Below are 24774 nucleotides of genomic sequence, written 5' to 3'. Positions count from 1 at the left end.
CCCAAAAGGATGAATGCCATATGCGATCCCTCACCCCCAACCTGTGGTAACTAATAGAGTACCTAAAATGTAACCTATAGAAGTGATAGAGACTTTGAAATGCAATGACTTTGAACAGCCCTTGCCTCTACTGTTGAGGAAGGGTTCTATATATATATATATATATATATATATATATATATATATATATATATACATACATACACTGTTTGTTGACCTCTTTAGTATACGGTTAATCTTATGTGTATAAAGTTAATCAAAAATAGATCTTAGTAGAAAATAAGAATGGGAATAGGAAAGGGAGAAGGAAGGGTGGGAGGGCAGGTAAGATGGGAAGAAACACTACATTCCTAAATTTGTATTTCCAAAATGCATGAAGTTTGTATATCCAAGCAGTAGACCTGAATGTGTGCCTGGCTCCTGTCTTGATTCTGGCCTAGTCCTATTGAGAGTCATTTGGGGAATGAACTATCAGATAGGAGATATCTATATCTTTTTCTGTCACATGGTTTTCAAATAATCTTATTAAAAGAGTAAGTAGGGGTGGATATTTTGCTTGTGTTTAAGATGCCTATATCCCATATCAGAGTGCTCATGTTTGATATGGGCCTCCCATACTAATATGGCATGTCCACATCCCATTTCACAGTCCAGCCCCTGGTTTGAGGGACTGTGCTCTCCTACTTTCTGATCCAGCTTCCTGCTAGTGCAGTCCCTGGGAAGCAGCACTGATGGCTCAATTAACTGATGTGAGGGAGATCTTGACTGCATTTCCAGCTCCTGACTCTGGCCCTAACCCAGCCCCGGTGGTTGAGGGCATTTAGAGAGTGAACTGGCATATGGGGAATGCTTTCTCTCTTTCCTTCTCAATTAAAAATAAATAAACTTAAAAATAAATAGAGAACAGAAAAGGTAAACCTTTTCACAACTGGCGATTCTTAAGACATGCTTAGTATGTTTCTATGTGGAAGATGGATTCTTCTCCAAGTATATTTACAGACAAACAACACATTGTCATGGTATTGCTTGGAATTTGACATAATAAGTATCATCCATTCTTGCCAGAAATTTATTAATTCTTATTTTCCTAAAGAGAAAATGAAATGTCTAAAATTGTGGGGCAGAGATCTAATATGTACATATGTGTAAAATGCTTGCTAAAATTTTAATTCTTCAAATTACATTTTAACACATTCATGTGGCTTCCTTCTCTGGAATAAGTTCTCCTATTTTGTACCTCTCTGTATGTTGCATTCCAATGACATCAACTTTGAATATGGCCTTTCAATTTCAGCCCGAGTAAATTTGTATTGCTTGCAACATTTGAAACCCAGGTTATTTTTCATACATTTATTTGCTGTGTTTGTCAGCAAAACCAACACACCTATTTACAATCTCAAGATTTCAATGCTATTATTTTTAATAAGCTTTCATCTGATTGGGCCAGGTCCAACACACCTATTAACAATCTCAAGAATTCAATGCTATTATTTTTTAATAAGCTTTCATCTGATTGGGCCAGGTTAAGTAAGACTTAGTGGGTTAAGCTGCCAACTGTGACCCCAGCACTCATATGGGTGTCAGTTCAAGTCCCAGCTGCTTCATTTCAGAACCAGCTGCCTGCTAATGGCCTGGGAAAGCAGTGAAAGATGACCCAAGTATTTGGATTCCTACCACCCATGCTGGAGAACAGGAAAAAGCTCCCGGATCCTGACTTCAGCCCCCTTCAGACTCAGTCATTCCAGCCATTTGGGGAGTGAACCAGCTGATGGAAGATCTCCGTCTGGTCTGTTTTCCTCTCTCTCTTTAAATCTTCCTTTCAAATAAATAAGTAAATCTTTTAAAAAATTTTTTTTTAAATTTTCTATCCCAATTAGAATTAAGTTTGGAGATGTTAATGGAGAAATTTCTTTTACAAAGAAGACATTTTACATGTTTCTTTTAGACATGTCAGATGGTGATGATCCCTCATTTTCAATATAGTAGGAATAAAAATAATTGTAGAGGCTGTTCAGATTTTTATTAGATCACCCTGAGAGTGCAGGACCTGGGGATATGATGGAAGAACCTTAGGTATTCAGATTTTAAGGTAAAGGTAGGACATGTCAGACATGATAACATACAAGCATGTGCAATGGATATATCTTCCACTCACCTACATATAAAACCCTCCTCCCAAGAGAATATGCAAATAGTAGTTTTCAGTGATCTTTCTTTTTAAGAATTAACCAAGTAGTAGGGTTCTTGTCTTAATAAATATTCTCTTGGAGTAGGAACGGGTAACCACCAAGACAGGTAACTTCAACTCAGCATTGCTATATGGGATGAAGGTTAGGACACAATTTGACATTTTTCTTAAACAAGTACATTTCTTTCACTGTCAGTACATTCCTATATCTGTTCTCAGAATCACCTTCATTTTCCACACCTCTTTTCCTATTCCTTGATACACTCCACCTGGCTCTATTTTGCCCATAGGTGCTTGTCTGTACAATGTTAAAAAGCAGTGGTAGTTTCTGCTTCAATTGTCAGCTGCATTTTTAATTCTTACCTTCATCATATCTAATACTACTGTCAGAACTTTTTTATTTCATCTGATTCAAGATCAGACATGTTGTGAATTTAAAGAAAATACTAAGATTATGACAAATAATGGAAACAGTGTTATCACCCATGAAGCAATTTTCCATGCTTACTGACAACTCAAGATAGAAAGAATAATCTGAAAGTAACAGTTTAGATTTAGGTCTTCAGTGGCTCCTCAACCTACATTAATATGATTTTTATTCATTCTGACATAATGTAGCAAAAATCACAAGAGCCATGAGAAAGAAATAGATATTAAGAAGCAGGAACAGTCTCCATTCACATTATAATGGAAGAAAACTAACAGCCAACTTAGGTTTTGCTAGAATGTAACATACCCACAGCCTTATCACTCTGGAGGCACATTTTGACATAATAATAAACCACTGAGAAAGAAACACTTTTATCTAGGTCAGAATGACAGTCTCTCAAGTGTTAGAGAGCTTGAGGGGACTATAGTTTGAAACATCAGGAAGACGACTGCAATCTGTACAAAAATTCTCATCAAGTCTCAACATCGCTTAATAGTTTTCATCCAATACATTGTAATTACTCCACTGGCTTATTCGGGGATAGCATTTTTATTTCATCCTACCAAAATGGAATGAACCACATTTTATGACGACTACATTTATAATAAGATGCAGATGGTAAAGGAAACAGATGCCTCTGACATCATCTCCCACTTGCCTTCAACTTTTGCAGACACTGGCAGTCTGTAAACTCATTCAAAGGGACACAAGATAAGTTAGGCAGTTTTCCAATTCTGTTTCCAGTCTTAAAAATCACTGGCAGCAGCCACACTGCTTTCTTTGAGTCACATAATGACAATTCTACAAAAATAAATTTGATTCTGAGTCTATGTCAACCTTTAATGCAAAATTAATCATCATCAGAAAAAAAAAAAATCTCCACAAATACTGAGCATTTAGCAATTAGTAACTACTGATAGTTTTGTTTGACAGTGACAAAAAAGAACAGGGTGGGAGTGGTGTGATGGAGAACAGCTGTAGCTTCAGAGAGGCAAAAAAGATAGTTTTCAACACAAAAGCCTGTCTAAAATAATCTACCAGTCTTTGGCACCCAGATTGTTCAAACATTTATTCCTGATGATTTCTAACAAAAAAACATTACGGAAGCTTTTCAGGTCACAGTTTCTGACCTAACAGGTAAGAAAACAAAACATACTCATTAGGTATTTCCATCTGTATTTTCCAAAAGGAATCCTACAGTTATGATAGGACCATTCACTACTATTTCAGTGATATCACTGTATACTACACAGAGTAAAAATCAATCTTTTATTTTTCTTTTTCTTTTGCTTTCTGCAAGTTAGGTATATTAGAAGACCTTTCCACAAAGATAAGAAACTTTTGAAATCCATCTTGAAAGCAAGAGATGCTTGGGTAAAGCAGCAATTCAAGGCCTTTAGCAGTGTTTTAGGTCTCAGACTACAGTTACATATGAAGGTGAGTTAAGACAAAAAAGTCTTTTACAATCTTTTACATCACCCCGACCCCACGATGTGACTTTATCTACAATTCTGTAGCAGAAACATTTAAGCAGAAAACATTTCAAAAACAAAGGTAAAGAAAGTGGTGACATAAATCCTACCAGGTCATATCAGATATGGTGCCTATTTTTAAAATAATCTCTCTGTGCAAGAAAACAATCTGAAAACACACACACACACACGCATACACACACACACACAGACTACAAGAATAAACAAACTCTCCTAATTCATATCCACAAAGTGGGCTGGAAAGCATTAGTGCAAATTTCTGCTGACCTGCAGCATTTAGTCCATAAACTTTGGATATCCTAGACGATCCATCAGTGTCCAGCAGATGTTTTCAATTAATTTAATTTCATCTCTCGGCAAATTCTGTTTCCAAACATTAGTATTAGTTGGTGATATTTCTCCTTCATAGGGGAGGTAAAAAAGGTTCGTGGAGGTGGCAAACAATATTTGGTTTAAACTAGCAGGAGACAAAGGAATTCCAAGAAAGGCAAAAATCCTTTCAGTGGTTTTCTGAGGAAAATGCACAATATCTTCAAACTTGACTAGCTGGTAGCTGGTAGGCAGCAAATCTGTATTTATTCTCAAGGCTGCCGCTGTGTTTGCAAGCCACAAATGAGACAATAGGGAAACTGCATTTGACTTGGATTTTGATAATTCTTTCTTCAAAGGTTCATATTCGAAAGCATAGCCTGAGTTTAAGCTACATTTGCCTTTACCTCCGTCTACTTTAAACAATTTTGCTAAGTGCTCTGGTACATTCTTCAAAGAGTAAAAACTTGGTTTACTACTGTACAACATTGAATAAATCCATGCCCGAGGGTCTCTTACCACATACAATGCCCTCATCGAAGTACCTAAAACTTCCTGAAAAAAATGAAGCTTTAAAGTCCAGCTCCCACTGTTTAAACTGAGCACAGGACGTGCACTTGGGTAATATACCAGGTGTCTCCTCAAAGCCCTAATATATTCAGCATCTCTGTCAAAGGCGCCTTTCATTCTACTTCTTTGTTCTAGCAAAGACTCTTTCCTTTTCAATTTTCTTTTCTTTTCTTTATTCGCTGTAAAATATTGTGCCAGTTTACCCTTACTGGGTTCATGGAGATGAATATTTTGCAAATGTAGTTTTGTGTCCCGGACCAAAGACTGCAACCAACCTCGCAGTAATCGAAAATGCCCACTGCGGATATCTGACACTTTCCATTCACAGGCATCTACAAATGAGTCAATTTCAAATTCAGTTTCAGGGATATCAATGTAGGCTGTAGGAACCCTGATGTAGAGAAAATCACTACTGTTGAAAAAAAGTTGTTTGAGAATTTCAGCTCCTGAACCAGGAAGTGAGGTAATGACAACATCAGGAAGATCCACGTGGTACCCTTCAGGAGATAAAGCCTTCTTGCTTGCCTCAGCCTCTGCCCTTGTCCATTTTGCACAGATTGGTTGAGTGCAAGTGCTCCACACATCAAGAAGCTCAATAAACCACAAGGCAATAACAAGTATTAATATCCATCGCATTAGCTTTCTAAAAGAAAGGTAAAACCGCCATTGAAAAGTTAAAATCACCAAACTAATACACAAAATAAATCCAACTGCTATATTGAATTTAAATCCAAAAGGGAAAATAACTCGATCATGTCTCACAGGTTTCACTATTGCTTGAGTGCCCAAACCAAATCGGGTTATTTGGCTTTCATCAGCCACATTGGCAAAACCACCAAATCCCAGGTAATTGAATCTGGTCTTCAGGTTATGGTAGTCAGTCACAATGGAAACAACATGTTCACTATTATTGACACTGAGGGAAATCTGAAGTCCAGAATTGGAGTTATCAATGAATCTGCAACCTGAAACATTGACATAAGGCCCATAAAAGATATAAGCGATTCTTGTGATTGTGGATTCCATTTGAAATGTAACATTTACAAATTGAGTCCACCGTTTCTTAAATTCAGCAGCTTGTTCTGCTTCCTGTATACTGGCTGTGGGGCTATTGCCATGATGATCGAACCAAAACATTTTGTAGTGTGCATCCCACACATCCATCATGGCACCATTGTAACTATTCCTAAATTTATATGGGATGTATTTAAAATCAATATCCAAATTATGAAAGAAGGCACTGACAGAATTTATTGGGGAATCTTCTTGCCTCTCAATGTGATCAACAACTAGCAGAGTTTGAGAATTTAGGAGAAGTAAAGCACGATAAACACTTTTCAGTCTCATTGCTGAAGAATAAGCAGACACTGCTTCCCCACTCACAAATATCATTTCTCCATGCTGAGAGGCAGTGATGATTTCCCCAGCTGCATCACCAACCTCCTCACCAGTCCACTTGAGCCACTGTGCACACTCTCCCAGTTGGCCTTCCCAGGGCTTGTTACACTGGCTTGAAGGTGATGGTGCAAATACCAATACATTGTTAAGGTGGCTCAATTTGGGGCCATAGAGAGCCTCAGAAACAAATACCTGCCCATTGGGAGCAAAAGTAAATGAGTTCTGATCTGGATGCTCATGTCCTGGGTTAAAGCTTCTCCACCCATCAATCCAGGAATAAGGCTGAAAGTGAACTATGTCATACACAGCTCGTCCCCCCAGCTTCCCAGATTTAAAAGACACAAAGGTATTGGTCTGGGTGTTTGGCAACCCAGCTCCATAGGTGACAACACCCCAATTAGGGAATGTATGCATTTTTGCAGTACCATATTCAGCAGGAGGCTGTGGGGTGAGCTGGGGATCATACCAGATGTATTCAGTATGAAGAGTACTCCATCTTTGGGCAGTGGAAGGAACCATTGGTCCATCTTTAGGTCGGTGCTTCCTAATTTGCTGAGCTAACCAATTTCCAGCTCCATTCTTTAAGATGAACTTATCCAAGAAAACAAGCTGGCTCTCTGGACCATAAAACCAATTATAATTGGAATCTGCTATACCTACAGTTCTTTGGAAACCTGGTAAAAGAGTGGCATAATAAAACCAAAAGTGCATTTTTAACCAGTTATTATCTAAGTTATTGATATTAAAATGGCGCTGAGCCAGAAAAACATACTGTGTGACTGATTTAGCTGTGTAGCTCCCATATGCCACACCTTCATCCAAAGAACCATCAACAACATGATTCAATAGAAACATCGTCTTTTCCATCACGTCCACTACAACTTGTTTCCATATATTTGCTTTAGAACCTTTTTCTACCCCCGTGACCAAGGCCCCTGTGAGTAATGCTATCATATTTGTAGCTTGATGGTTATGGAGAAGCTGCTTGCCCCACGAGCGGACCTTGGAATACTCATACATTTCCTCAGTAATAATCCATATTTTTTCCAGATATATTTGTCTTCGATGATTATCTAGTAAGTTATACAAAAAGTCAAAGGCAGTGGCAAAACCTGTTAAGGAATGCCCAATTGGAACCTCATCCCCTGGCGCATTCTCAACTAGCCAGTCTTTGTAGCCAACCATCCTGTCCATATATTCCAAGACAAATTCAAAGGCAACTTTGTCTTCTGGGCTTAACAAACAGTACAATGCTAAAGGAGGCAGATTATTACCATAAATTTCATTCCACTTGGCAGCAAAATCAGCATGCTTTGGTGGAGGTAGGTAGTATGTCGGGTTGGATAGCATAACCGTCACTGCACTTCTGATAGCTCTGAAAAGATGCAAATGGCTTGTGTGAGACTTTTGTCTCATTGATTGGATTTCTCCAGCATCAAAATATAAACTTGGATGGAGCATACTTTTCTTCAGCTTTTGGTTGGCCTTGAAATCTTGTACTTTCTGTGTCTTAAACTGATTTATATCATCTGTGAAAACTGCCCATTCAGAGTAATTGCTCACAGATTCCTCAAGAGTAGAGAAACCAAACATCACTAATGCTAAAAATAGGAAATGTCCTATAAACATTAACGCCATGATCCATCGGGGAGTTCCCTTCCTTAGGCAAACATGTCAAACACGGTGCTCAGTGTGCTTCCCATCTGGTTAGTATAAAACATACATTAAAGGTCTTGATAAAACAAAGATTGTAAATCTTATATACTGTGAAATCCAGCTGATAGTCAGCTCATTCAAAGCAAGTATAGTTGCCAAAGAGAAAAAAAAATAAAAAACTTACACTGCCTATCTGTGTCCCTGGCACAGTCTTCCTTCCAATAAAACTTCAAGAAATGTTAAAACCTCTAATTTTCTGTAACACACAGTGGTATAGTAAAAAAAATAAAAAGTACTCTGAATTCAGAATTTACTTCCTTTATATAAATCTATTAAACACGAAAAGTCAAAACACACATTGTAAAAAAGAGAAAAAAAAAAACACTCCAAAATTCAAATTAAAAGTCATCCTTAGCATAGGAAACGATCATTGGTGATAAACTCACATGTATGGTACATTTATATGTGTCTTCCCAAAGAAGACAGAAGTACTGAAGTACTGACATTCTTTGAGTGAGTGGACTCAGCTGCTTTTTCTCTCAACTTCTTATAATTCATGCTTTGTAAACGTTTTCTTCTTCCATTTTTAGGAGAAAACATCCTCAACAAGTGTTCGAAGTCCCACTTGGTTTAAAAAAAAATCAAAGTATCTGACGTCATTTCAAATCTGGCTTTTTTCAGGCTTTCTTACTCAGCAGCCTATTATGACAGAAACAGTATTTTCACATCTTCTTTGATCAGCTTCACTACAACAAATATAAAAATGTATTATCTTCAGCCACCTAGGTACTTCTCTTCCAATCATGAAGTAACCACCAATTGGGAAAGAAAACTCCCCTTTCACCAATAGAGAAGGCTCTTTTCTGTTCCTTTTTCATGATAGTCCTTTCTGGTGCAAAAAAAGAAAAAACAAATTCTTTGAGGGCACAAGTATGCTAGGAGTGAAAGTAGACTGATCATTTAAATATTCTATATTCATTTAACTGAAATTTTAGAAATCACAATAAAATATTGTACACAATCTAAGCAAGCTCAAGTGAATTGTTCTCACACTTTCACACAGAAATTTGGATCCCAGTGAACGTTAGACAAGTAACTACGAGATGTTTTTGTATTTTAACTGTGGTTTGCTTTACTCAAACAAATTTTTACCCAGATGCAATGAGCACAAAGATGAGTCCTGCCATCACCCTTGTTGGGTCGGTTACAAAGGACCCAGGGCCAAACATGTAACAGCAATTTGGGCTTTTTTCCCCACTCTGGCTGAAGGCTGGAGAGAGAAGGAGCGACGGCGCGCCCGCCTCTCACCTGTGGCCTGGGCGTCGTCCCAGAGGCGGCCGCCAGAGGGCGCGCTCGCCCAGCCGGAGACGGCGTCCTCGCCTCCCGGTCCTGGCTGCCAGACGCTAACCAAGTTTCAGTCTTGGACAAGTCTCCTCTCCGCAGCAAACACCAACGCCAGGAGTTTCTGACCCGCCCTGCCTGTTGCATTTTCCTGCTCGGGTCCCCCGAACGGGCCGGCCCCGGGCTCCGCTCCCCGCTCCCCGCCACGGAGGCGGCGGCTCGGGCCGAGAGACCCCCGAACGCCAGGTGCGCTTACCTCAGGCAGATCCCGACGGGGTCCGGGCCGCGCGGCGCCCCCGCCGAGGCGGACGTGGACACTTGGCGGACCCTGCTCGGCCCTGGCGGCCGGGCCCGGCGCTGCCCGCGCGGCTCTCCGCGGCCCCGGCGGCGCCCCCCGCGCTCCCCCGGCGGCGGCCCCGCGCTCGCACGCCTCCGTCGGCTCGGTCCCCGCGCCCCGCGGACACGCCCGCCCTCGGGGAACGCCGGGCGCCCGCGGGCAGGCGGGCCGGGCCGCGAGCGGCTGAACCGCCGAGGCGGGCGCTCCCCGGAGCGCCGGGTCCAGTGCGGCGTCCGCGTCTCCAGGCCCTGAGCCCGCCGCGGCAGCCGCTCCTCAGAGCCAGCTCCGGCCGCGCGGCCCGGGGAGGGCGAGAGACCGCGACGCGGGCCGGCGGGCGGGGGCGGGGCCGGGGGCGGGGCCTCGGAGCGGCCTGGCGGCGGTGACGCGCGGGCCGGCGGCCGGGGGCGGGGCCGGGGCGGGGCTTCGGGGCGGCCTGGCGACGGTGACGCGCGGGCCGGCGGGCGGGGGCGGGGCCGGGGCGGGGCCTCGGAGCGGCCTGGCGACGGTGACGCGCGGGCCGGCGGGCGGGGGCGGGGCCGGGGCGGGGCCTCGGAGCGGCCTGGCGACGGTGACTCGCGGGCCGGCGGGCGGGGGCGGGGCCGGGGGCGGGACCTCGGGAGAGGCCCGGCGACGCTGATGCGCGGGCCGGCCGTCAGGGGCGTGGGCGGGGCGGGGCCGGGCCGGGGGCGGGGCCAGCACCTCCGCTCCAGAATCCTAGGGAGGCTCCCGGCGCGGGTTCGAGGCTGCTGAAGCGGCCGCGCGCTCCGGGGCGGGCAGCTGGAGGCGTGGTGGTTGGGAATGAGAAATCCTGGCGTCTCGCTGGGCTGGCGCTCAGACTTCTGGGGATGAGGCGAGGACAACGTTCCCAGGGCCGGGAGTGGCGCCGTTGGGTGACAGGAGTCACTCCTGAGGGAACCGCTGGGGCGAGAGGCCGCCTGGCTGAGGAGCCTGTCGTTTGGAAAAGCAAAAGCAAAGCACCCGGATCCATGTCTGAGAAGTAGCCCAGTTGTTAAGGCGAAAGGGAAAAGAAGACATCTGTCAGCTTTGTGGAGGAAAGTATGGGACCCGCAGGTCTGAGGAGTCTGGCTTTAGGGAAGACCTATGTCAGAAGGCAGTGGGCCCTGCTGTGTTCTACACGCGGGACTTCTCACCCCTGTCTGGAATTACTCTTGGCACCAGCCAACCCAAGTATGACCTCAGCTCCCACAAATAATAACTTGGCACAGACGAGAGTCCAATGAAACGAAGCGACCCACATGCACAGTCCCAGCCGCAGCTGAGGCTGTTAGCGCCTCTGTCTCCTCTGGTTCTAGTCTGCATTGTTATTGTGGACAGATGAATCCATTTAAAAGTCAGGGCCGAGCTTAGAGCTTGGATCAACTCCCGGTAAAAATCAAGTAGTAGACTGTTGTTTGTAGAATAAAGTTCAGGTCATTTAACTTGAAGATGAAAATGTAACCCCCACCTCCTTGTCACTCCTCTGGGTTGTAAGGTTGAGAATCTTACCCCAGTTCAGATGATCAAGCTTTCTTTTGCTTCAGTAACTTACTGCCTTGCTTCTTCCACGGAGTGCTGTAACCACCACTACTACTTACCAGTTAAATGTTTTATTACTATTGAATTTCTCTTATCACCACATCTCAGCTCAGATGTGTAAATGCCTCAGTAAATACCTACTGAGCTTCCCCAGCCAGGCTGTATTACTCCAGCACTGTATTATGTGTACCTATATTCAGTCCTTACGTTGTTTGTGTTATGTGTACTATTTCATATGCTTGACTCCAGTACTCTATTTAAAGCTCCTTCAAGTGATGGGAGTTTGGGTCACTGCTCTATCTGGAATGGATACGAGTTGAAACATTTACAATCCGCTTGTCATAGAGCCTTGCCTCCTTCTTTGAAATTTATTGTAAGACAAAGTTGCTCCTCTGATCTCCAGAAACGTGTCTTCCAGTAAACATCTGTATTGTCCCTCTATGTGGTCCATGATGGAGAAAGGTGACCCAAATATGGGATAGTAGAGTTGGAGGAAAAGGGAGCCCAACTTCAGATATTCCTACATTCTCTGCCGAGAGGAGTCTAGGAAAGAGTGTTAGTAAATATGCAGACTGTCTCAGAACAAAATGTGTGTGGATAAGGTCACTTCTTCTGAGGCTCCAAAGTGAGGCAGATTGAGGGGGCAAGATCAATCAGGGAGATTTAGTGCAAGGGTACATCTGTGAAGCTAGTATTTTAACTTTCATCCAATAATCATTTGTTCAAATTTCTTAACATCCATATGATCATTTTCAGTTTACAGATGAGCGAATTCAGGTACAGACATACTGTTCTTTCAGTTCTGCCCCAGGTGTTTGCATGGAAGCTATGGGGCTGCAGCTAACCCCTCAGCATTCTCTGAGGCACTCTCAGGCTAATTCATGTTGAACGGGCATCTTCGCACAGTTGTGAAATATGAGAGTGTGAAAATAAAGCAGGAGCCACAGCTGAACAATCCAAATCACTGGCAGAAAGGATGGTAGGTAAATGGCACTAATAAAATGAAGAGAGCCTTGTTTCCTATGAACTAAAAATGGATCGCTCCAATTATTGCTTTTCCACATGTGAAGATGGCACAAAGTTAGTTAATTATAAATAATGCATCTGACCATAGAAGGAAAGAGCCACACACTATATTATTGTACATTAAAAACCTTTATGAGTGTGGCAGGAGACATTTATACCAACAGCTGCTCAATTCAGAATCCTGGAGCAGTTTCTTATTTTAATGCAAGTGAAGAATAGTACAGCCAATTGCTCTGGGGATTTCCCTCAATATAAGAAGATTTTAAATCTACATGAGATTTTGCTCATTGATTTCAAAAAACTTATGAAAATCTGTTTTCTTTATTGCATATTTTTCAAGCTACTCCCAGCCACCTACTTATAACAGAGACAGTGGTTTCGGGAATAAATTCTCCAGGAAAGAAGAATTACTCCCTCTTTCCCTCCATCCATATTCATAATATCTCTCTCTCTCTTTCCCCCTCCCATTATTCCTCCTCCTTTTAAGATTCCTCAGTATCAGTCCTAGAGCCTAGCACTTTGTGTTGAATGTTAAACATGAAATATCAACCCAATCTATAGCATAAGAGAAAAGTCATAAAGGTAGAAAGTGTGTTGCCAAATTCTGAGCAAAGTCACACTGTGATTTTCCCCTAACAGCTGCAGAGAAGCTTGTTACCATACAAACTGTAGTTAGAGCTGTGTCTTGGGGTGACTTAATTCAAGTGACACGTAGGACTGGGAATATGGCCAATATTTTAAACAGAATTTCTGCCGGAATTTTGTCTTAAGATAAGCAAATTCAAGTTTTGAGCCTTAGAACATAAAGAAAATACTACATTGTCTTCCAGAACAATAAACTGCAAGCAGTAAAACAAGATAGTACATAAAGTGTCTGGACTGAAGTCTCGTTTTTCCATGACCTGTTATTCTGGTTGACTCTGGATAATTGGGGCAAAGATACCCAGGAGCCTTAAATTCACATTTTAGCACTTGGCCATGCACAGCTCTCCAATGCATGGGCTTGTACCCAGCACAGATATTTGAATCTGATGGCTTTGTTTTTCTTCTCTTAGCATAACCCTTCTTTGATATGGCTTTGACTGTGAGAACTCAGATGCAGATATCTTGAGTCACCGGGATCAGATGTATAGGACATAGGTCCTCTGGCAATATCAGATCTAGTGTTTCCCCCCTAAAGTAGGAATATAGCAGCCATGACTGTTTAGAAACAGACATGAAACTTAAGCTGCATCTTTTATAGCACAATTGGCCAGCAATAATAGGCCACATCAATAATAAGGACAAAACCACAAATTTAGAGGAGGCAGTAGAATCTCAAACTGCCCTTTTTGAAACTGCTTTGAATGCAAAACATCTCAAATTGATGGGGATTTTGCCTGTAGAGTTACTAATGAAGAGGTGGCTGAGTGTTTCTTTGTTTATTCAGCTATATAAGAGTCAGTGTAACCATAACTGGATTTTAAGAAAACTCAAAGACACCAAAGCCAAATTCAGAGGAAAGGAATTTCCCCACAGGTCTACTAAATCCCAGTGTTTATAAAGGAGAAACTTTACTGCTACTAGATCTACTTGAATACAGTTTTGCTTTTGCAGTGGAAGAAAAATTGAAACAATATGAACCTAAGAGAGGGATCATGAGATGGATGCTCCAGAGCTCTTCCTCCTTATTCCAGTGGTTCTCAGCTCAGGGTAGTTGTACCCTGCAGGGCACACTTGACAATTCTGGAGGATTTTTGATTTTCACAACTGGTCTACAGTAGGGGAGACTGCTTATATCTAGTTGGCTACAGGCCATGAATGCTGCCAAATATCCTACAGTGCAAAGAACAACACCCAGAATTCCCCTAACCAAACAATTATCCTACCCAGAAAGTCAAAAGTACTGATAGTGAAAACTGCTGACCTAGCCTACTGACTCTTGTAGTTGATTCTGTGCAGATTTTTGGTAGTTCAAGTAGTCTTGAATTATACCCAATTATCTATTTGCAGTTTAATCCAGAGCCAGCTGCAATGCATAGATCCCTCAGTAATCCATATGTTTAAATGCAATACCCAATGTGATAGCATTAAATGATGGGGACAGTAGGAATTGGTTGTCATGAGTGTCATAAGTCATAATACAAGAGGATGAAGTGAGGGCCTTGCTCCCTTGTCCTCCTGTTTCAGACAGTTCTGTGCTTTTATAACAGAGTACAGGGGGTAATTTATCAGGATTGGAAATTTATGTTCTCACAGTTCTGAAGGCTGGGAAGTCTAAGGTCCAGTCTCTGTTTCCAAGATGATGCCTGAAGGCTGCCTCCTGTAGAAAGGAGGAAAGATATGCCTCATGGGACAGAAGAGTAGCAGAGTGAAGGAAAGTGGAGAGGGAGAGGAATAGAGAGACCACTGGAGCATGCACGTGTGTGTTTGCATGTGTGTGTGTGGGGGGGTGTAATTTACTCCCAAACCCATGTTTATAGCAGCATTAATCAATTCATTAACATAAAGCCCTCATGACGTAAACACCTCACGTTAGTCCCCATCTCCCAACATTGTTACATTGGGGATTAATTTTCCAACATATGAACTGTGGCAGGATGGAGGAGACACCTTCTTCTGCCATGTGAAGACAGCATTCACCTGTTTTTTTTTTTTTTTTTTTTTTACCCCTTCCACCATTTGGAGTTGAAGCAAGTTCTTATCAGGCACCAAATCTGTTGGCATGTTGATCTTGGACTTCCCTTATACAAGAACTGTGAGAATGTATGAATTGTCCAGTCTGTGGAAAGAATATAGAACATAAGAACGTTGCTAGCTACTTGGAATAGAACATAAATTACTCTCATATCCATAGAGCAGAATTTGATCAAGAGAAAGGGAAAAATGTGCTCGAATGAAGCCAGTAAGGCTGTGCTGTCCATGAAAGTGGCCACTGGCCTTGTAAATTAAAATATGATCTAATTAAATAAAATTTAAAATAGATTTCTTAGTTGTACCATCCACATTTCCAATATCCAATATTCAGTTGTGGTTAGTGGTTGTCATATCAAATAGCATAGCCATAGAGTATTCCCTTTGTTGCAGAAGGTTCTGTTAGGTATTACCACTATAGAGAAAACAGTCAAGGAGGGAGAAAGACAGTATAACATTTTCTTCAGAGGTCTCCAGTCACAGGACTATGTGGTTTTGGTAGGCAGTTATCGTAATGATGATGATGTTGATGCTCTACTTCTAATGAAAATAGGTGAAACTTGTTAAGCATGTGTTATGTGCAGAAGACTGTTCTGAGGGCTCCCTCTGCAACCTTCCAAACTATGTAAACACTTCCCATGGTACTACCCTGTCCCACTAGATAATGTGTGAGTGAAGGCAGACAAATAATTTTTTTTTTGACAGGCAGAGTGGACAGTGAGAGAGAGAGACAGAAAGAAAGGTCTTCCTTTTGCCATTGGTTCACCCTCCAATGGCCACCGTGGCCGGCGCGCTGCAGCCAGCGCACCGCGCTGATCTGAAGGCAGGAGCCAGGTGCTTCTCCTGGTCTCCCATGGGGTGCGGGGCCCAAGCACTCCACTGCACTCCCTGGCCACAGCAGAGAGCTGGCCTGGAAGAGGGGCAACCGGGACAGAATCCGGCGCCCCGACCGGGACTAGAAACCGGTGTGCCGGCGCTGCTAGGCACGGAGGATTAGCCTATTGAGCCGCAGCGCCGGCGACAAATAATTATTGACATGTGGAATGTAAGGGCCTAGATAGCCTTATAGTCTGATGTTAGATCAAAATATCAGCTTCTACAAGACATTATCTAATTTTACATATGACTTCAATGTTTTTGGAAAAATTTTTGAAGGGTAAATAAAATATATCCATAAAATTCAGGATTTTGATTATAAAAATAAATTTCATAACTTTGCCTACTTTAACCCTTATTTTAATACTGGGTAGAAAAGCACCTTCCCTTCTTTCAAGTCATCTATTACTGTAACCCTTCTCAGACTGTATGAAGACTGATGATACATTCAAATAATCAGATTAGTATCTGTAGAAGTGTATTAAATTTAATTTTCACAATTTATTCAGTAAATATTCAGTGAATAGTCAGTAATGCACAGTGCTAGACACTAGGACTTCTTAAGCAAAAAAAAAAAAAAAAAAAAAAAAAAAGTCCTAGCTAAATGCAGCTTATAATCTTGTGGATAGAAGCGACATAAAAGGCATGAATTATTACTTCTTTTTTTCTGTAGTTTAATCACTACTTCATTTAAATGGCTTTGAAGGATCAGCTGTATCTTGATGCCCATTATTTTCAAAAGCACATTTAAATTGATGAAGCCTGGAGAATTGTAATGACTCAAGAGCTAGGAAAATAGATAGAATGTTTGCATTCTTTTTTTTCCTGGAGATGTACCCCTTCTGTTACAATCCTGCAGCTCAGCCAGGTGCAAAGCAAGCTGGCTGACTACTACAGAAAGGAATGCTAGAACCTCTTTTGCTGACCTGCTTCCCGAGTTTCCAGCACAGCTAGCCAAACTTCCTATAGAAAGTGAGAGAACTCGGAAACAACTGATAGTTCAGCTGTTCATCTCTGAGCAATCGGGAATGGGACTGAGCTGTTTCCCCACAGCTGGCCACAAAGCAGGCCATTGAGAAGGTTCAGTATGAAAGAATAGGGTCTTACCGGTGCCATCTGCCTCATCACAGGTCAGAGCTTTGTGTCTTGAGATTCAATCAAATCCAAATGCAAGATGAAAATCATCTCCATTGGTAAGTAGAAAGATATGGACAGAATCATGTTTCCCAAAAGCCCTTAATGATACAAATGACAACAGCTCTTAATAATCCCCTGAGCTGGAAATGCGGATTTAAGGAGTCTAGAACGAAACCTATAATTTCATATTCTTAGCAGATCCTTAAAATGATTCGTATCACCAGAGAAGTTTCAGAAACAGCAGAGTAGAGCATAAAGAGTGTTTTCCTTCCTGTAATAGTTTTAGGTCCAGTGAACCATTCAAGTGTCATCCTAGGCCCTTTTCTGCTTCCGATATCACAGGTTTATGCATTTACCTGGATTAGAAGTGAGACAATTCTGAGTTGGTATCCAAGCTCTGAAACTCTGTGTAAATTGCTATGAGACACTGAGACAGAGGATGCTTAACTTATCTGAACAAAGATGTCCTCATCTGTCAAATGAGGATATAATATTACTAATTACATAGAGTAGTTGGGAAGCTTAAATGACAACAAGCAGGTAAATTTCCTAGCACAGAGCTTTGGGAATTGCTGAAAGAGAGCTCTTTATATTAAGAAAAAAAAAGGATTTTACATGTTTGTGTCATTTAATCATTTTAACAATCATGTGAATGACATGATTATACTAATTTTGTATATTAAAAAACTAAAAAAATTTCAGGATAGAAAATGTCATGTCTTAAGTAGTGTGATAAAAATAGTTCATGGATACTCATATCTAACAAGTTGATTTTTTAATCTGTCTACTTTTCAAGAAGAATATTTTAAGGAATTATCTAGTACAATTACTTCTTTTACTGGTGAAGAATCAGAGGTCCAGGGAAGTACACTGATAAGGACAGGGTGAAAGAAGTAGAAAAGCAATAGGAACCACAACCCAAATTTTTTTCTGCCCACTCACAGCCTTGTCTATGTTGTTGATGACACTAGGTGTCTATAAGTATATCGGATGACAGATGTTTCAGATTTGCTTCTTCTAATATTAAGAAAAACTCTAGTAGAGTAACTATTCTATGTTCTTTTAAGTTGGAAGAATTTTCCAAAGATTTTTCTAGGATCCATTTGCACCAAATTTGTTTCAGCAGCTTACAAAAACTAAGTATTTATCTACATCAGGGATTCTGTTTGAAGCAGTAACTTGATCTGGGCATGAAATTTGCATTTTTATCCAGTTTACCAATAAAAGTTTGGGAATGAGCTAATTAAACCATTCTGCCCTTGAAATTGGACCGAATTTGTGCATTGTCCTTCTTTTGTCTTTCCATCAGTCGCAGCCAGAATTTTACGCACATACTTTCCACTTGGTTAACTCATTGACTTAAACCATAGTGGAATCAAATCAAGGTCAAATGTTTTGGATCGAAAAAAAATCTGTGAAGCATATGTGTGGATGAATGATTTCAAAAGATATAATTTATATAATTTTCTCTGATTTATAAGTAAAATTCTCCTTCTAGGTATGTATTTCTTTCTAGAATATACACATACACACATATCATATAAATGTGATATATATGAGATACGATATGTATTTCACATATGCATGTTACATTTGAAATTCAAAGACAGGGAGAAAAACAGCTGCCAGGCCAATTTCAAAGCATATGAGCTTTATATTAGTTATCTATTGCCACAAAACAAATTATCCCCACACTTGGTGCTGAAAACAAATGAACATTTACTCTCTCATGAGATTTCAGAGGTTAACAATTGGAGCAGCTGAGCAGCATAGTCCTGGCCTAGGTCTCTCAGGAGGTTGTTACTGGTGAGGAGTATGATGAGGCCATATGCACATCTAGAGAGAGAAACTGGGGGGCATTTCACAGTTTTGTTCTGTTCCTAGCTTTCTCAAGAGAACACAGCAGACCACATGGCACTATCAAGAGAAACAACAGGTCAAGGTCACAAGGCAGAGGGAGAAAGGAGAGCTGTAGGCCAGGAGAAGAGGAGAGGCAGGGTCAGCAGGCCTGAGCCTTGAGTAAGTCCAATGGGCTCTGACCATTTGGGCTGTCCCTTATCTGCTGGTATGTGGCCCTGGACTTCTGGAGTGGTTGGAGAGTGGCCCAGAGTGGGAGAGCCCAGAAAGGGGGAGGGTTCAGATGTGGACTTTGTCAGCTGCTGGAGAAATAGGACTGTCTGGCCTCTAGCTGGTGTTTCAGATTGGTCAAGATGGTATTTTCAAAAAAAAAAAAAAAAAAGAAAAAGAAAAAATTGGTTTTCTAGGACTGCAGGTTTTTGAGGGCTTGAATGGGCCTGAAAGATGTTCCATCAAGAAGATTCACTCCATAATTGTTCACAAAGCCTCGTTTCTCACTGGCTATTGGCAGGCATTTCTATGGCCTTTATTGTGAAGCTCTCCATAACGAGGCTTGGTCATCCTCAAAACATGGCAGCTGGAGTCTCTAGAATTACAACTCAAGAGAGAGGGACAAGGAAGAAGCCATATGCTCTTAGAAGTCACATGCCATCATCTTAGATCTATGTATGGGTGAAATTATGCCGTATTTGTCTTTCATTGCCTGGCTTAATTTGCTTAATATAATGTCCTCCAGGTAAAGTTGATCTCACAGATTAGAGAATAAAAAGTGGTTGCCAGGGGCTGGGTGGTTGGAGGTAGGAGTGTTGAGAAGATATGGGCTAAAACATACAAAATTTCATATAGAATAAACTCAAGAGATCTGTTCTACTATATGATTCCTACAGTTAATAATATGTTATATTTTTGGGCTGGCACCGTGGCCACTTGGTTAATCCTCCACCTGCAGCGTTGGCAATCCCATATGGGCACTGGGTTCTAGTCTTGGTTGCTCTTCTTCCAGTCCAGCTCTCTGCTGTGGCCCGGGAGGGCAGTGGAGGATGGCCCAAGTCCTTGGGGCCCTGTACCCACATGGGAGACCAGGAGGAAGCACCTGGCTCTGGCTTCAAATCGGCGTGGGGCACTGGCCGTAGCGGCCATTTGGGGGGTGAACCAACGGAAAAGGAAGACCTTTCTCTCTGTCTCTCTCTCTCTCTCTAACTCTATCTGTCAAGTAAAAAAAAGTTATATTCTTGACAAATGCTCAGAGTACTTGTAAATGTTTTCACCATAAAAATGATACTGTGTTAAGTATGCATATATAAATCAATTAGGCTTAGTCATTCCATAATATGAATATATATATGTCAAACCATTATATTGTACACACTAAATAAATAAAATGTTATACATTGATTTAAAAAATAAAGTTTGAAAGCAAAAAATAAAATATAATGATTGCAAATGCAAAAGAATTTAGAATTTATGCACATGTATACAAATCTAATAAAGTACTAATAAGTCTGTAAATAAGTCACAAAAAAAAGTCACACCCAATCAATTCTACCTTATTCTATTTCATAGAAGCAAGACATTTTATCTAGTACACACATTTTAAGCCACCATGGTATGATTGGAAGTATACTTTCAAATAAAAGATAGAACATATGTTTTATTTTAGATTCCGGTTAAGGTAGTGTTGTTAGGAGAAATAATAAATGTTCAATTTATTTTATGTTTATTTTGGTAGTTACTATAATTTCATTATTTTTGTTATAAAAATGTTGTTTACAAAAAACAAAGATCATTTCCCTTCACGATGTTCATATATGATCATGAAATAAAGTATAGAATAATATGGCATTGGCATTATATCAAAACAGACATTAAAATATGAGTGATTAGCCTGGCATATTGCTATATATATTCACTTACTTATTCCACAAATAGTAAGTTGACATTATGTGCAAAACTCCATGGTAATGATTGGGTATACAATAGTAAAGAGAGGAATAGGGTCCCAATTCTTACTGATTTTATGTTCTATGTCAGAAAAAATTTCATTGGAATATTTACAACAGCATTTTTTAAATAAAAATGAACTACAGTAAAAATGTGCATATTACTGTGAAAATGGACAGTGAATGTGGAGGAACAGTTAGAAAGAAGGCTTCTTGGAGCAGGTGGCAGTCACTTTTGAATTAAAATTTGACCAAACTGTGAAGGAGATGAGAAACCCACATGTTCCATAATTAATTGAACTTCTTACGTATATGAAAAAAGTTAAACAGTCTTGCTTCACAATGCATTACTATCTCAGACAAATAATGTTATCCTTTAAAAGATCTGGACTTTACTCCCCATCTCAGTAATAGATATTTTATAAACCTGAATATTTTACTGGACAAATGCCATGGCCTCTCTCAAAGCATGTTATCAGAATTTCTGTGACCATTTTGTTGCTTACTAGCTTACAACCTCATAGTCCTTCTTCTCTATCATCACTCAACTTTGCTCTACCTCACATTGCTTCTTGGGCAACAAAGAAATATGGGAGAGTCTTGGTTATATGTCCACGTTGATCAAAATCTGTCTTTCTATGAGTTAAGATACATATGAGTGGTGGTCCAACCCTTGACTGTTGATCACCACCTACATTTTCCTGCAGTGCAACTATTCACCAAGATAAATTTATGTTTTTAAAAACTTAACCTGTAGTGCGTCTCTGCAGCAAGTGGTGGGAGGGTATGAAGGACAAGATTTGTGTGGCTGGAATAACAAATGCAAACGCCTAGAGGGAGAGGGAAGACTGCATGGAACAAAACTGAATGGATTACTTATCTGGATAGGAAGAAGATGAGAATAATGTGATGTAAAAGGAGACTGAAAATGTTAAATCAAAGAAGATCTATTAGGGTTATACTCAATTCTGTTTTGCCCATAACAATATTGGTTTACATTTAGCTTTACCAGTACAATTATCAATAGTTATTCCAATCTCAAAACTTTCTTGGTTTAGATGATACATTATATGATCATGCTATCTGTATTAAGACTTTGTTCTTTATCTTAAAGACAATAGGAAATGGCTAAGGCTTTTAAACGCAGGGTAACAAGGATATCAGATTTAGGTTTTGCATATATCTCCTGGCTATACTGAATAACACTAGATAGCAAGGACTGTACAGAAAGACCCATTAGTCACTGTCATACTGGCAAGATGTGGTCACTTAGACTAGGTGGGTGGCCATAAAGATGGACAGACATGGACTGTCAGCTCTGCATTGCAGCCCTTCTGTGAAACCCTTGTCAACTGGCCTTTCACCATATAAGTGGGAAAAGCCTTTTCATTCTCTTCTAAGCTAGCATCCCACGCCCACTTCCAGGCATCTTTCCCCTTGCTCTCCAGAGGACAAACTGTTCTCTTTTTCCTTGAAAATTAAAGTTAATAGAGAGGAACTTACCCGTTGTGCAGCAGTCAGACCTGCAAATCTACCTTCATCTGGAAAAGCCTCTCCTCACATTAACATTAGAGGGATCACTCCTTTTATGTAAAGTCAAAAATTCCAGTGTTGATTTAGAGCCTGAAAATTACCTTTTCTGCGGTGCATGGTACTTGATGCATCTTTTTGCTGACCCCTGACCCAATTTTTAATACAATCTATTCTGGTGTCTTCCTGCACCATTTCTTGAAAGGGCTTTCTCTGAGGGCACCAATGACATCTGTATCACTGAATCCAATGGACCCTTTGCAAGTGTCATCTAAACTGACCACTTATCAGTATGTGATGTTTGTATTTTCTCTTTTGAAGCTATCATTTCACACTGGCTTCTGAACAGTAACTTTTCTCGTGTTCCTCTTCCATGTCTCTACATATTGGAACCTCAAGGAACATCAAGCATTTGCCCTTCTAACTCTACCCTCCTGGTCTATACAATCTTATATTTGTTCATATCTTTAATAGACATCATAGATTGTTAATTCCCCACATTTATAAATGCCATCCTAATAATACCAGTTGAATGTCTAGAAGTCAAACCAAAAATTCACATGACCAGCTCAAATTGGTGAGTTCCTCTTCCACTACTCCTGATCCTTTTCCTTTCCTTTGTATTCTAGAGAGTGCCACACACATGGTCGCATCAGTGAGGGTGCCAAGTCATTTTCTCTGTGAGTGTCACCCTAGATTTTACCTTTCATCCAGTTTTGTCAATTCCGCTACCTAAATATTTAGAATAATAAAATTTGCTTTGTTTTCTTTGTCTTTAAAACAGCAATGAGTGGTATGGATACAATTGTGGAGAATGTAGCTTATAAAGTAAAACCAAGATTAATATTTTAAAAAGATTTTATTGATTTATTTGAGAAGTAGAGTTACAGAGAGGGAGAGACAGAGAGAAAAGACTTCATTCACTGGTTCACTCCCAAAATGGCCTCAGCGGCCCAAGCTGATATGCTCTAAAGACAGGAACCTGGAGTTTCTTCCAGGTCTCCCATGTGAGTGTAGGGGCCCAAGTACTTGGGCCATCTTCCACTGCTTTCCAGGCCATAAGCAAAGATGTTGGTTTGGAAGAGGAGCAGCCAAGACACAAACTGGCACCCAAATGGGATGCCAACTCTGCAGTCGGAGGCTTAGCTTACTAGCCACAGCACAGACTCCCAAGATTAGGTTTCAGCTTGTACATAGTATAGGGGGACTCTGGTATCTGCAGCAATGCATTGAAATGTTATGCCATGAATCTAGCTACATATATTGGGCCCTATGAATTTGGCAAACACATGCACTGAATTTCTGGCATGGAAGACAAAGGGCTTTGGAGAGAAAGCTGTACAGGTAAACTAAAAGAGCTATTTTCAAGAGACAGGATTCTTTCCCTTTTTTGTATTCACATTTTTTTTTTCTTGGTCCAGGCAGGCTTACTGCTAATGATAGACTGGTGTGAATCACAGAAATAGAGAAAGCCCTTTCACCCATGAGGATTTTTCTTCAAGTGGAAGCAGCGTGCAGTAAACTTGTAAGCATATATACTTGTATATATATAAATATGTATGTACATAAAAAGTTATACGGTAATAAATGATAAAAAGATAATAAAGCAAACTAAGGAGCAGCAGAAGCAATAGGAAGCTAACTGGAGACTTTTCTGAGGGAACATATTTGAACAATGACCAAAAGAAGTGATAGAACAAGGCCAGGGAAACTTCAGGCTGATGGAACAGCTGTACACAGGCTGGAGACAGGGGAGCACAACCAGAGACGGAGGAGGGCACAGAAGCCAGGGCTTCTGGAGGGCATTTTGTGCACGTGGTTTCAGGATTTGGAAAAGTTCCAAAAAAATTCTCTAATAACCATGTAGAGAAGAAGCTATGATGAAACAAGAGTGGCATCAGGAAATCCAGCAGGATGCAGAAATTAGTAATTTTGTATGATGGAAAGGCCCAGGGCATGAGCATAGCATAGTGGAGGGTAGTTCCTTGGAACAGGGTATTCAAAAAGCTGAGAATCCAATCCATGAAAGGGTTACTCATATGAATAGTTACAGGAAGTCGGCTGGAGTATCACACAGATAAGGAGGAATCATGGTGAGAACCCTAAGGACAATATGTAGAGGCAGAGTGGGATTGTAGTTGAACTGCATGAATTCCAAGGGAAAGTTGCTGGTTAGGAACAGGATTTGTAATTCTAGAGGCTATAATATACTTAGTTAATAATATTTCATCGCCTAACACAAAGGATATGGCTAAATGATCAATAAGGCTAAAAGATGATGAGTTCTGTGTTTCTAGAATGCATGACTCCTTGCTAGAAAGACAAAGATAGTGGAGTTGGAACCATTTGGATATTAGAAGCTGATCCACAGGTTAGAAATAATTTTGGTTATATTACAGTTCTTAAGTACAGTAACCAAGCTTTACATCAAGCAGAACCTTTAAATTAAATTAAAATTTAGGTTTTAACCTTTAAAA

General features: G+C 40.8%; 1 protein-coding gene across 2 annotated transcripts; it reads right to left on the bottom strand.

Annotated features, from left to right (window-relative positions):
• Nucleotides 1–3661: 3661 nt before the first annotated feature.
• On the bottom strand, nucleotides 3662–8629 carry DSEL (dermatan sulfate epimerase like). 2 transcript variants are annotated; one of them, XM_008261447.4, is made up of 2 exons: nucleotides 8491–8629; nucleotides 3662–7763 (listed from the first exon to the last, which is right to left on the bottom strand). In XM_008261447.4, exon 2 carries the CDS (start codon nucleotides 7736–7738, stop codon nucleotides 4388–4390), a length of 3351 nt encoding a protein of 1116 aa, XP_008259669.1. In that variant the 5' UTR covers nucleotides 7739–7763; nucleotides 8491–8629; the 3' UTR covers nucleotides 3662–4387. The 2 variants fall into 2 exon arrangements, with proteins under 2 accessions (XP_008259669.1, XP_017199715.1); XM_017344226.3 differs by lacking the exon at nucleotides 8491–8629 and having other exon boundaries at nucleotides 3662–8347.
• Nucleotides 8630–24774: the final 16145 nt, after the last annotated feature.

The sequence above is a fragment of the Oryctolagus cuniculus genome, chromosome 10, assembly GCF_964237555.1.
Source record: "Oryctolagus cuniculus chromosome 10, mOryCun1.1, whole genome shotgun sequence".
Lineage (NCBI taxonomy): Eukaryota > Metazoa > Chordata > Mammalia > Lagomorpha > Leporidae > Oryctolagus > Oryctolagus cuniculus.
Note: the sequence above shows the minus strand (reverse complement) of the source record. Positions and strands in the feature narration are given on the sequence as shown.